Consider the following 13,416-nt stretch of genomic DNA (forward strand, 5'->3'; position numbering starts at 1 on the left):
TGGGAATGTAAATTGATACAGCCACTATGGAGAAGAGTATGGAGGTTCCTTAGAAAACTACAAATAGAACTACCATACGACCCAGCAATCCCACTACTGGGCATATACCCTGAGAAAACCATAATTCAAAAAGAGTCATGTACCACAATGTTCATTGCAGCTCTATTTACAATAGCCAGGACAGGGAAGCAACCTAAGTGTCCATCAGCAGATGAATGGATAAAGATGTGGCACATATATACAATGGAATATTACTCAGCCATAATAAGAAACGAAATGGAGTTATTTGTAGTGAGGTGGATGGACCCGGAGTCTGTCATACAAAGTGAAGTAAGTCAGAAGGAGAAAAACAAATAACGTATGCTAACACATATATATGGAATCTAAGAGAAAAAAAAAATGTCATGAAGAGCCTAGGGGTAGGACAGAAATAAAACACAGACCTACTAGAGCATGGCCTTGAGGATATGAGGAGGGGGGAGGGTCAGCTGTGACAAAGCCAGAGAGTGGCATGGACATATATACACTACCAAACGTAGGGTGGATAGCTAGTGGGAAGCAGCCGCATGGCACAGGGAGATCAGCTAGGTGGTTTGTGACCACCTAGAGGGGTGGGATAGGGAGGGTGGGAGGGAGGGAGATGCAAGAGGGAAGAGATATGGGAACATATGTATATATATAACTGATTCACTTTGTTGTAAAGCAGAAACTAACATACCATTGTAAAGCAATTATACTCCAATAAAGATGTTAAAAAAAAAATCAGAAGCAATATTATAACAAATTCAAAAAAAAAAAAAAAAAACCACTCTTGGGGGACTTCCTGGGTGGCGCAATGATTAAGAATCTGCCTGCCAATGCAGGGGACATGGGTTTGAGCCCTGGTCCAGGAAGATCCCATATGCCATGGAGCAACTAAGCCCATGCACCACAACTACTGAGCTTGTGCTCTAGAGCCCACAAGCCACAACTACTGAGCCTGAGTGCTGCAACTAGTGAAGCCCGTGCGCCTAGAGCCCATGCTCCGCAACAAGAGGAGCCGCCGCAATGAGAAGCCTGCGCACCGCAATGAAGAGTAGCCCCGGCTTGCCGCAACTAGAGAAAGCCCCCACACAGGAACAAAGACCCAACACAGCCAAAAATAAAAAAATTAAATTAAAAAAACAAACAAACAAAAAAAACACCACTCATGGGCTGAGAGAAGGAAAAAGAGCAAGACTTAGTTTCTGCCCTTTCAAATGGAAGCGAGAGTATTACATATGCTTGGTTCATTCATTCAACAAATATGTAGTTCTGCTGCAACATGAACTCAAAGGAGAAGACAAAGACCACCTCCTTCTCAAATCAAGAACTACTGAGTAGAAGACTTTGTATTTACTACCACAGGCCTCTGCCTAATACTAGAGAAGGTGGACTTGGTTTTTGATTGTTATAAAAGGAAAACATTAATAAGCCACATTTTTTCCAATGAAAAGTCCATTCTTTGACGTATATATGAAAGTCCACAATATCATGCAAACTAAGCTATTTCTAATGTTCTGGGTAAAGAGAAAGGTAGCCACAAGTTCCTTATTTCTGTTAATTCTCCATTTCCTAAAATAAAGAGTATTAGTTCCTCTCATCAAAAAGCTATAAAGTTTCTGATGAAAGTCAACTACTGTCACTTATATTGAAAGATATAAAGGGGACGTAAAGGACCCTCAAACAGTCTGTTTCAGAGTTAATTTGTTATGGCATTATGATAATGCCATACAATTAAATAAATGCTAATTTTAAAAAACATGTACTTGATAAAGAGAGATGTGCTTTCCTTAAGGGGTAAAATAGTACCTCCAAAGTTCCTTACTTTTACTTATCTTTTATTAGTCTTTAATTATCAGCAGATCTATTCCAGACTTTCATATATAAGTTCAATTTCCTATCACAAGTTCAACATTTGAAAGCTAACAATTCAAGACAATAGAAGGTCTAATAAAGTAAATCAAGGTTTCCTGTTAAACAACAAATTCTAAACTTTAAAAATTAGAGGAAAACATACATAAGTATCTCAAACATACATAAGTACAAAGTTGGGAGGATAAACCTAGCTATTTCTAAAACAAGATGTCATTAAGCTATGTCAACTAAATCATACTTACCAAAGCATTAATATCCAACATAGAATGACATTCTTTAAATTTTGAAATCTCTTGTTCCAGTGTGTCTAATAATACAACTTGGTTCTGTCTGAAACAAAAGCACACAGCCAAAATAAACTTTACATACTTTAAGTGATGGTTCATTAAAAGCAATCACATTGGGCTTCCCTGGCGGCGCAGTGGTTGAGAGTCCGCCTGCCAATGCAGGGGACACGGGTTCGTGCCCCAGTCGGGGAAGATCCCACATGCCGCAGAACGGCTAGGCCAGTGAGCCGTGGCCGCTGAGCCTGCGCGTCCGAAGCCTGTGCTCTGCAACGGGAGAGGCCACAACAGTGAGAGGCCCGCGTACCGCAAAAAAAAAAAAAAAAAAAAAAGCTAATGTTAAAAGTAGAAATTAAGTTGGAAATTTATTGACTCTCCAAGGCTTATTTAGTTTATCATAATCTTTTTCAAAATAATATTCCAAAGCCAAAATAATATTCCAAAATTCTGATAATTAAATACATCTTTTATTCTTGCCTCAATTTCAGATCTGAATAACATCAAACCATTTTAAATTACTTTATTACTTATTTCTAACAACTCTCTGTATTATCCCCAAAAAAGTTTTTTTTATACTATTTTGCCCAAGAAACTTGATGTTTTATATATATTAAAATTGTAACATTACCATAAAGGAAGAGGAGCAGTGATTTTTTAGATTAGAGTTGGAAAAAATGCAGTATCAAGGGATAATAATCAGTTGGTGTGATCTTGGAAATTTAGTTTCTCTGGACCTAAATTTCATTAACAAAGTAAGAAGGTCAGACCAAGTAATTTCTAAGACTCCTCAATAAAATCTGATTCAAAACTTGCTATTGAGGAAGAGAAGCCAACTTCTCTGATATTCTTCTCCAGATCAACCAATGCTAGGATCACAGGAATAAGTGACACTGGGGGGGGGGTCACTTAATTAAATATTTTAAAGAATACTATAGACAAAGAAAAATATGACATGATGTGCTTGCAGAAGTATGCTAAACAGAGAACAACAATGAAAAAAAGAAATAGCAATGAAGAGACTGAAGGGCAGTTAAAACATCTCCACCATCTAGCACTGAGTATGGCATATCCTACAGGTCATAAGTGTCCCTTCAGCTCTGAATGGAGACCACAGAAGGTGAAACCAGAATGGATGAGAGGAGAACCCAGCAAGCCAATGATCCAAGACAAGCAGGACAGCAAAAACAGGCTGTTACAACTGGAAAACAATAAAAAATAAACAAAACCAAAAGTTGGTTCTTCCAAAATATTGATAAAATTGATAAACTTCTAGCTAGACTAACAAAGAAAAAGAGGAGATACAAATTACTAACATAATTTATGGAAGAGGGGTCATCACCACTTATCCCATGGACATTAAAAGGATAATAAAGGAATAGTACAGGTAGCTCTATGCTCACCAATTTGATAACTTAGATGGAAATGACTAACTCCTTGAAAGACACAAACTACCAAAACTTACACAAGGAGAAACAGATAATCTAAGTAGGCCTATATCTATAAGTAGTAACCTTCCAGAAATCAAAGTACCGGGAACAGATGGCTTCATGGCGATTTCTACCAAACATTTAAGGAAGAAATTATACCAATTCTCCAATCTCTTTCAGAAAACAGAAGTAAAGGGAGCACTTCCTAACTCATTCTATGAGGCCAGCATTATCCTAAAATCAAAACCAGATAAAGACATTATAAGAGGGACTTCCCTGGTGGCACAGTGGTTAAGAATCCACCTGCCAATGCATGGGACACGGGTTTGAGCCCTGGTCCGGGAAGATCCCACATGCCACGGAGCAACTGGGCCCGTGCACCACAACTACTGAGCCTGCACTCTAGAGTCCACAAGCCACAACTACTGAAGCCCATGCACCTAGAACCCATGCTCCACAACAAAGAAAAGCCACCGCAAGGAGAAGCCCACACACCACAACAAAGAGCAGCCCCTGCTCACTGCAAGGAGAGAAAGCCCGTGAGCATCAACGAAGACCCAACACAGCCATAAATAAATAAATAGATTTATTTTTTTTAAAAAGACATTACAAGAAAGGAAAATTATAGATTATCTTTCAAGAACATAGATGCAAAACTCCTCAACAAAATATCAACAAATCAAATACAACAATGTATAAAAAAAATTATACACCACAACCAAGTGGGAATTAGTCCAAGTATGCAAAGCTGGTTCAACATTTGAAAATCAATCAATGTAACCCACAACATCAACTGGTTAAAGAAAAAAAATCATATGGTCTTATCAGCAGATGAAGAAAAATCATTTGACGAAGTCCAACACCATTCATGATTAAAAACACTCCCATCAAACTAGGAGGAGAAAGGAACTTCCCCAACTTGATAAAGAATATCTTTTAAAAAACCGTACAGCTAATATTGCACTGGTGGTTAAGAAACTAGATGCTTTCCTCCCAAAGATCTGGAGTGAGGAAAGGATGTCCACTCTTACTACTCCTATTCAACATTTTACTGGAAGTCCTAGCTAATGCAATAAGACAAGAAAGGGAAATCAAAGGTATACAGATTAGACAGGAAGAAATAAAACTGTCTTTGTTCACAGATAACATGATTGCCTATGTGGAAAATCCCAAAGAATCAACAACAACAAAAACCCAGGAACGAATATGTGAATATAGCAAAGTTTCAGGATACAAGTTTAATACACAGAAGTCAGCTGCTTTCCTATATACCAGCAATGAACAATCAGAATTTTAAAATATACCATTTACAATAACCCCTGTCAGATGAAATAATCTGTTATAAACCTAACAAAATATGTATAGGATCTATATGCAAAAACTATTAAATTCTAATGAAAGAAATAAGAGAGATCTAAGTAATGAAGCACTATTCCGAGTACATGGAATAAAAAACTCAACAGTGCTAAGATATCATTTCTTCCCAACTTGATCTGTAGGTTCAATACAATCTCAATTTAAATCCCAGAAAGTTATTTTGTAGATATCAACAAACTGATTCTAAAATTCACATGGAAAGGCAAAGACCTATAATAACCAAGACATACTGAAGAAGAACAAAGTTGGAAGGCGTACATTACCAAATTTCAAGACTTACAGAAACTACAGAAATCAAGACAGCAGGATATTGGTGAAAGAACAGATACACTGATCAATGAGACAGTATAGAAAGCTCTTAACTAGACCCATATATTTCTCTTTGTTCTTTCTCTGAAGTTTGCTTATCTTTCCTTAACACCCAAGAAGTTTAATAACTGCTTATTCATCATATTCAACTGTTATAAACAGTAGCTGATTTTACTATCATCATCATCATCATCATCATCATCATCATCACTGTCTAAACACCTAGGAAGATAAATGGGGTTATTGAAACACTAAATTTTAGCCAATGTCCTCATCAGTTAAACTTTCCAATTAAACCTTGATTCCTAACTTCCTATAAATAAAGTGTTACCAGATATGTTTTGTTTGCACAGTTTCTTACCTTCCTTCAGTCTATCATATATCATCCAAACTCACCCACAAAATCTTTGACTTTTCTCCCACAAGGATTGGCTGGTGTTAAAATACAAGACATACCACACACTGGGGAATAAAAAAAATCTTACTTGGAACTAGCAGAAAACTAAGAATGTTACCAGCTCCCTTAACTACAGTAGGGTACCACATGTAGTAGAACACAGTACCACTTTTATATTCATTTATCATCTTCAAACCCAAGGATTATAACATTAGTTACTAATATTTAAAAAATGGACATAGTTGTTGATTATTCCTCTCTTTTGCCCTAATAAAGGCCTCTGAGATCAGTTTTCAAAGAGTAAGTCTTAGAGCAGCAGTGGTTCATAGCCAGTTTAAAGGTGACCACCACAAAAAAGAAATAACAGGCCAGCTTGGGCAATCCAGAGAGGTCCTGACCCAAGAGGAAGAAGCAGCTCAGGCTGCTGTTTCTGGGTGACAGATGATAAAATCAGAGTGTATATTTTTGCATACTGATTACACTTTATGGATTCCATTCTTCCTTATCCTGTTCCTCTCTTAGCTTATTCTCCAATCCTTTATTTAGCTAGTAGAATTATAAACTAAGAATGAAATGGGTCATCTCCAAAAAATATAATTAGGGATTTCTGGCAACTCATGTGAACCAGCAATTGAAAACAAATGTGACTCTTATGGAGGCAATTTTGCAGCTCTACTCAGAAACAGGTGTATAACCATTTGCAACATCCCCAAGAGGCGATTCTTTCCTAAAATAGTGGAGAGACACCAAAACTAATCAAAGAGTCTAGTTAAGATTTAGGGGTACTTCTCAGAAGAGACCAAACACTCTAGGAGCATTCATTTCACTTTTTACATTTAGATTACTGTGTAATCTAAATTACATGTATGCTATGTAATTTAGATTACTCCACTCCCATTTGCTAACACAAAAGATACAGAAATACTCCATTGTATTAAATGTTACAAAATATTATCCCTAATACAGTATATACTTTACTTATACAGTAAATTATGACTATGCCAGAGAAGAAATGAGTGCATCTATGTTTTTTTTCAGCTCACGTGAGTTCCTGGAGAGCTTGTTTTGATCTCTGCAGATCTGGCAAGTAGTGAGAAAGCAAGCCTTCTGCCAGTTGCTCCACAGCTTTGTCTTCTATGGTCAAGTCCTCTATTAACCCTTCATCTGGAGAAGTGTCACTTAAACCTGTCCCCAAGCAAAAAATCAAATTTAGGAAGCTTTTAAATTAACACAGGGTTAAGAAAGTAGCAGGGAGGGAGGAACGGAGGCTGGCAGGGGAGTTCAGAGCACACACACAGGATACTATCGGTACCTTTTTTTTTTTTTTAACTTTTACTTCCTGAGCATCCTCTAAAAATCAAGTTATGAGCACTCAAAAAATATTTTTAAGCTACTAGTACAAGGTAAAGACTAGCTGAAAAAAACATTAACACACGCAAAATTCCATATGTGTATGTATTTTTCAGGGAAGGGGATTTAGAGTTTTCAATGAATTATTAAAGGAGTCTGAGGCCTAAAAGGAAGGAACAGTTACTGAATGGAAGCAAGAAATTCTTCTTTCCAAAAGCTTGCAGAATTTTTTTTTAATTAATTTATTTATTTTGGGGTGTGTTAAGTCTTTGTTGCTGTGTGTGGGCTTTATTTAGTTGCGGCAAGTGGGGGCTACTCTTCGTTGTGTTGCACGGGCCTCTCACTGCGGTGGCCTCTCCAGCTGCGGAGCACGGGCTCCAGGCTCACGGGCTTCAGTCATTGTGGCTCGTAGGCTCCAGAGCACAGGCTCAGTAGCTGTGGCGCAGGGGCCTAGTTGCTCCACAGCATGTGGGATCTCCCCGGACCAGGGCTCAAACCCGTGTCCCCTGCATTGGCAGGCAGACTCGTAACCACTGCGCCACCAGGGAAGCCCCTAGAGATTATATATTTTTTAAATGCAGGGACTTCCCTGGCAGTCCAGTGGTTAAGACTTCGCCTTCCAATGCAGGGGGTGCTGGTTTGATCCCTGGTCAGGGAGCTAAGATCCCACATGTCTCCTGGCCAAAAAACCAAAAGGTAAAACAGAAGCAATATTGTAACAAATTCAATACAGACTTTAAAAAAATGGTCCACATTAAAAAAAAAAGAAACTTAAAAATAATTTTTTTAAATAAATGCAATACCTAAAAATATTTTTTTTCAATTCTATGGAAGTAATATGGGTCAACATTTATTTTGCATAGAGCTTGATATATTATTTACATGTAAAGGGAGGGTCGTTTTGTCATTTGTTAGCAGGAAAGAAATTTTCTAAGAATTTCTCCTCTCGAGATTCAGAACCTTAATTTACCATAGAAAATAGTGTATAATAATTGTCTTCTGTGTAAATCTAGATTTGATGCCAGGAACTATTTTAATCCTACCTTTCCTTTGAATAATAACAGTGTAAGCATTGTGCCAGGCATTCAAAAATGTCTAACATGAATACCCATCAATCACTACTCCTACCAAGAAAAGTACAAAACAATTTCTAAATAGGGTTCAATGAATGGTTTGTAAGATTTTAGAATCACTGGTTTAGAATTCAAAAAAAAAAGTGAAATGGCCGCATTACTAAACTGGTACTCCAAAAGCATTTTTAAACTAATATTAAACTCTGAAACACCTCTCTTTAATCATAATCTGGTAATAATCCATAACATCAAATTAGATCATTATACAGAATACGTTCATCACAATACATTGCTTATAGCTCATTTCCAAGTATAGTTTTTACCACAGATTTAAATTTTGGCAAGATTGAGGAAAACAACATGCTGCCATATTCAAAATTAGCTTTTAGAGATCAAATTAGTATGGTTTTTATTTGGATCCTGAGAAACATATGAACAAACTTTGGAATTCTCTAGATTGCAAGGCAATATTGAAACAAGTAAGAGCTAACTAGAAACTGAAGCACTCCACAAGTGAAATAAAAATATAATGGGAAAAGTGAAGCATTTACAGATATTGCCATTGATGTTTCATCAGATGGGACGTGAATAAAATATCACTAATGTTATATTATATATTATATTATATTATTATGATTAATGTCATTGCTAAAGGCTTGATTACAATAACAGTGCAAACAGCAGCAACTCTCTTTAAAAAATATAGAAGGGATTCCCTGGCGGTGCAGTGGTTAAGAATCCACCTATGTAGGGGACACGGGTTCGAGCCCTGGTCCGAGAAGATCCCACATGCCAGGGAGCAACTAAGCCCAGGCACCACAACTACTGAACCTACGCTCTGGAGCCCGCAAGCCACAACTACTGAGCCCATGCGCCTAGGGCCCATGCTCCGCAACAAAGAAAAGCCACCGCAATGAGAAGCCCACGCACCACAACAAACAGTAGCCCCTGCTCACCGCAACTAGAGAAAGCCCGCACGCAGCAACGAAGACCTGACACAGCCAAAAATAAATTTAAAAAATAAATAAATTTTAAAATATATATATATATATATATACATAGAAAATGTAAGTATTACAGACAAACAAAAACAACCAAATAAGGATATTTCAACTTTAAGGAATAACAACCAATACACCTTCCTTAAACTATATATACATTTTAACTCACACACACCAACCCCCTTACCCTGCCCCAGTCTTCTGGTTAAATTATTGGAAGAGTCGAAGTTACTCATGTTTTTACACACATTATTCACTAAGTTCAAGGTACTTTATTGTGGGAGACAAGAAACATTTGCTGCACATACATTTTATGTACTAGTTTTTGAGGTTACAACAATAAATTAGGCAAGTCCCCGTCCCTGAAAAAGCTCAATACAGGGGAATCAGAGAATGTGAGAAGTGCCATAAATTAGAGAAAGATCACTTTCACCAGGGATATCAGGGAATAATTCCTAAAGGAGGTGTGGGCATTTGAGCTAAAGCTTTAAGAATGGATAGAATTTTCATTCCTTTCTTTTTTCTTTTTAGTGTTACTCATTGTAAAACTTAAAATACAAAAGAAAGGGGTATAACCTGGAAAGTAAAAATACTCCTCACTAACTTACTCCACAGAGAGTCACTCTGGAGTTTCTTACATAGTCTTCAAGAAATTGTCTTTGCATACACATGGTTAAACCCTGTTTTTATCACAAATGAAATCTTGCTTATACTGTTCTACAAGTTTTCTCATAAATATATATATCTCAGATATGGTCAACATGTATGAACCTACTCCATTCTTTTTAACAGAATTCTACCACATTTTGTTTAACCAGTTCCCTATCGATGGACTAAATGTGTCCTTCCCCAAAAATTCATATGTTGAAGCCCTAACCTCCAGTGTAATGGTAACTGGAGGTGGGGGGTCTTTGGGAAATAATTAAGTTTAGATGAGGTCTGAGTGTAGGGTCCCCATGATGGGATTACTGACCTTAAAAGAAGAGGAAGAGAGACCAGAACTCTCTCATTCCACCATGTGAGGACACAGTGGAAGGCAGCCATCTGCAAGATCAGGAGAGGGTCCTCACCAGGAACATATTTTGCCCACACCTAAACCTTGGGTTTCACAGCCTCCAGAACTTCAAGGAATAAATGTCTGTTGTTTAAGCCACCAGCCTATGTTATTTTATTATAGCAGCCCGAGTAGACTAAGACAAAGAAAATAAGACACCTATTCCACTTTTTGCTTTTTCAAACAATGTTGCAGTGAGCTTCCTTGCTTGTCTTTGCATATTCATGTCACTGTTTCTATAGAATAACTTCTTATAAATAGATTAATGGAACAAGGTGTTTATGCATTTTTTAATAGACATTGCAGGGACTTCCCTGGTGACGAAGTGGTTAAGAATCTGCCTGCCAATGCAGGGGACACGGGTTCCATCCCTGGTCCGGGAGGATCCCACATGCCACGGGAGCAACTAAGCCCGTGCGCCACAGCTACTGAGCCTGCACTCTAGAGCCCGTGAGCCACAACTACTGAGCCCACGTGCCACAACTACTGAAGCCCGCATGCCTAGAGCCCGTGCTCTGCAACAAGAGAAGCCACCGCAATGAAGAAGCCCACGCGCAGCAACGAAGACCCAACGCGGCCAAAAGTAAATAAATAAAATAAATTTATTTTAAAAAAACCAAAAAAATAAGACATTGCAAAACTGCTTTCCTAAGAGATGTCACCAATTTACACTTCCATCAGCAACCTATGAGGGCTACTATTTCCAAATGGGTAAGAATTCTAAGGCAGGAGAGGAAGGGATGCAATATGGGTAAAGGAAGCAGCATGAGCAAAGGTGGGAATATAGGATGGCTCTGGAAAGAGAGGTTAGTTTGGGGTGTCTGGAGCATGAGACATATGCAGTAGTGAGCTCTAAGACCATGTGGCCACCCTATGAGGACCCTTGAATGCGAAGATAATGTGTTTGGCCCTTAGTTTAGTAAGGAGCCATTTAAGGTTTCCAAGCAAGGAAATGACATGATGGGAGCTTTATCTTGGGGCACTGATGTGACAGTGGGATAGATGAATGAAGAATAAGAGACTAGAGGTGGACTAGCCTTACAGCTGTTGTTGCAAAGGTGAAAATACAAAGAGAAGATGGAATTTGTACAGTAGAATCCCCTGGACTAAACAGAGGTAGGAGGCAAGTGGGCGGAAAGAGTCAAGAGTAATGTCAAAGTTTCAAGTGATAGTGACTTGGCACCACTAATAGGATCAGACATCTACTTTTATTTATGTACATGCTGTGTGTGAGATTAGTGCAAAATAACCATGTCAGAGTACCCAGCAAGCAGATGGAGGAGCAAGCAGAGAGAGACCCAAACTGCACTTATATACAAGGAAGTGATATTTACAGAAGCAACTTAGGAAGGTGTGAAGAGAGGGAGGTCACTGAGGAAAAGCACCACCAAGAAAGGGCTGAGAGCACTATTTTGGGGTAACCCCTATATTTGTGGAACAGGAAGTACAAGTAAAGGTACATCCAAAGTCCTGAAGCCTTTCTCACCTAGGGTTCCTCATCTGAACCGCAGAACACAGAAACTGCTTTGAGTAACTATCTTCTCAATTCTCCCTAGGATAGTACAAACACAGTATCATTATGGATGCAGAGCAAGTCTATTCATTACATTCAATAGATGCCCTAGGCCATTAGGGTTTAAATCTCTCCCCGAACTCGGGTTGAGAAAGACTGCTGGAAGAAGGACGCAGTAAGGTCAAAAAGCAAGATAATCATTTCATGAGTGAGTGTGCAATAATACTGGATACATCAATTCTCTGAATTACAAACCAATCATCCTTCTGGTAAATTCATCCTCAACCACTAACGTGTAACAAATAGCCAACAGTGTGCTGGAGTCAATACACAAACTCAGAATGGCTTCACCATCAACCCCCACCAACAGCACCCCAAACACCGCTTCCCCCCAGATCTCGTTTCCTGCCTCCTCCTCTGGCCAGGAGAGCCGGCAAGGTTTCCTAGTTCCGCGCAGGTGACAGAACCTCGGGGCGGCAGCTGCCGAAAGCATCTTCTTCCCGCGGGGCGGCCCGGAGACCCACCCACTCGAGTCCCGCCCGCCCCGCCCCACAGCACGTACCCGGCGTCGGGCCGCCGGCCTCCAGGCCGTCGGGTGGCCCTGCCAGGACCCCGTCCAGGGAAGGCGGCCCAGGGACACTCATGTCCCTCCCGCTGGGAACAGGGAAGGGCAGTAGTACAGACTGTCAGATACAGTGAGGAAGCACCGAACGCATACAGAGCCCACCGGGACAGAAGCGACGGTCGCACCCGGAAGTGACGGAAGCGGAAAACAGCTCGGGGCACGTGACCCCGGGTCCGCCCTCCCGCTTTTTGCCTCCTCCATCCACCCACCCCCGCGCTTCGGGCGTTCCGGGCAGAAGTCCTTGTCTGGTCGGTAGGTGTCAGTAGAGTCAGCTGGGCGGGGCTCACGTCCCTGCCTCCGATGGTGGGGTGGGGCGGCTGGAAGGGGCGGTGACGGGAAGGCGCAGCTTTTCAGTTTTGTGTCCTTGTTAAGGAAACACCTTACGAAGAAGGACTGCGTGCTTTCCCTGAGATTTGGACCCATAAAAAAATTCAAGTGTTTAGCTCTCTTCAGCCTTGCTAACTGGGGGTTTGCCAGGATTCATCTCTCCTCTTGTTGATTGTAGGTGAGATTTAAGGCCTGGGTTGCAGCATCAATCTACTGAACAAGTTCAGCCAAATAACCGGAAACTGCACTTGCTGAGATCCTGTGGGATGATGTCATGAATTTTGATGAAAAACACTTAGAAATGGGCAGAAGCAACCTCAGACCAAATAAAGTGATCAGCTATGCCCTCCTTACCTTAGACTCTTGGACTGTAATAGTGGCCTCCTAATGTTGCACCCCAAAATTGCCTGTCCAAACAATTTTTTCTATGTTGCAGGCAAAGCTGTTTTCAAAAAAAATGAGAATTTATCTCAAACCTCAGAAACTTGCACCTGCTCCCCATTGCCCTTATCAGTGCATTCGTACCCCTTCCTCTTTTGGCCTTCTTTCCTCTCAAGATTAGCTGCTCCTTACTACCTGTGGTAAGCAGAATAATGCCCCCACCAAAGATGTCCACAGACTTCACCCCCAGAACCTGTGAATATGCTGTTTCACTGCAAAAGCGTAATTAAGGTTGCTAGTCCCATGACTGTAAAATAGATTACCCGGAGTAACTGAGTGGGACTAACATAATCACAAGGGCCTTCAAACTGGAAAAGGGAGGCACAAGAAGAGAGTCAGGAG

At 40.0% G+C, this 13,416-nt stretch overlaps 1 protein-coding gene across 2 annotated transcripts in view; it reads right to left on the minus strand.

Moving 5' to 3' along the window:
• Positions 1-12,409, minus strand: part of BLOC1S6 (biogenesis of lysosomal organelles complex 1 subunit 6) — a 16,420-nt gene extending 4,011 nt beyond the window's left edge. Inside the window, exons 1-4 of one of the 2 annotated variants that reach the window (XM_028495718.2) lie at positions 12,244-12,400; positions 9,070-9,105; positions 6,734-6,875; positions 2,139-2,226 (exon numbers count right to left, since the gene is read on the minus strand). In XM_028495718.2, the coding sequence (XP_028351519.1) occupies positions 2,139-2,226; positions 6,734-6,875; positions 9,070-9,105; positions 12,244-12,325 (348 nt within the window). In that variant the 5' untranslated portion in view covers positions 12,326-12,400. Of the gene's footprint in view, positions 1-2,138; positions 2,227-6,733; positions 6,876-9,069; positions 9,106-12,243 lie in introns of both variants that reach the window. The other variant, XM_007122548.4, reaches the window with a different exon arrangement.
• Between the last annotated feature and the right edge of the window lie 1,007 nt (positions 12,410-13,416).

Source organism: Physeter macrocephalus, chromosome 11, assembly GCF_002837175.3.
Source record: "Physeter macrocephalus isolate SW-GA chromosome 11, ASM283717v5, whole genome shotgun sequence".
In the NCBI taxonomy this organism is placed as follows: Eukaryota; Metazoa; Chordata; class Mammalia; order Artiodactyla; family Physeteridae; genus Physeter; species Physeter macrocephalus.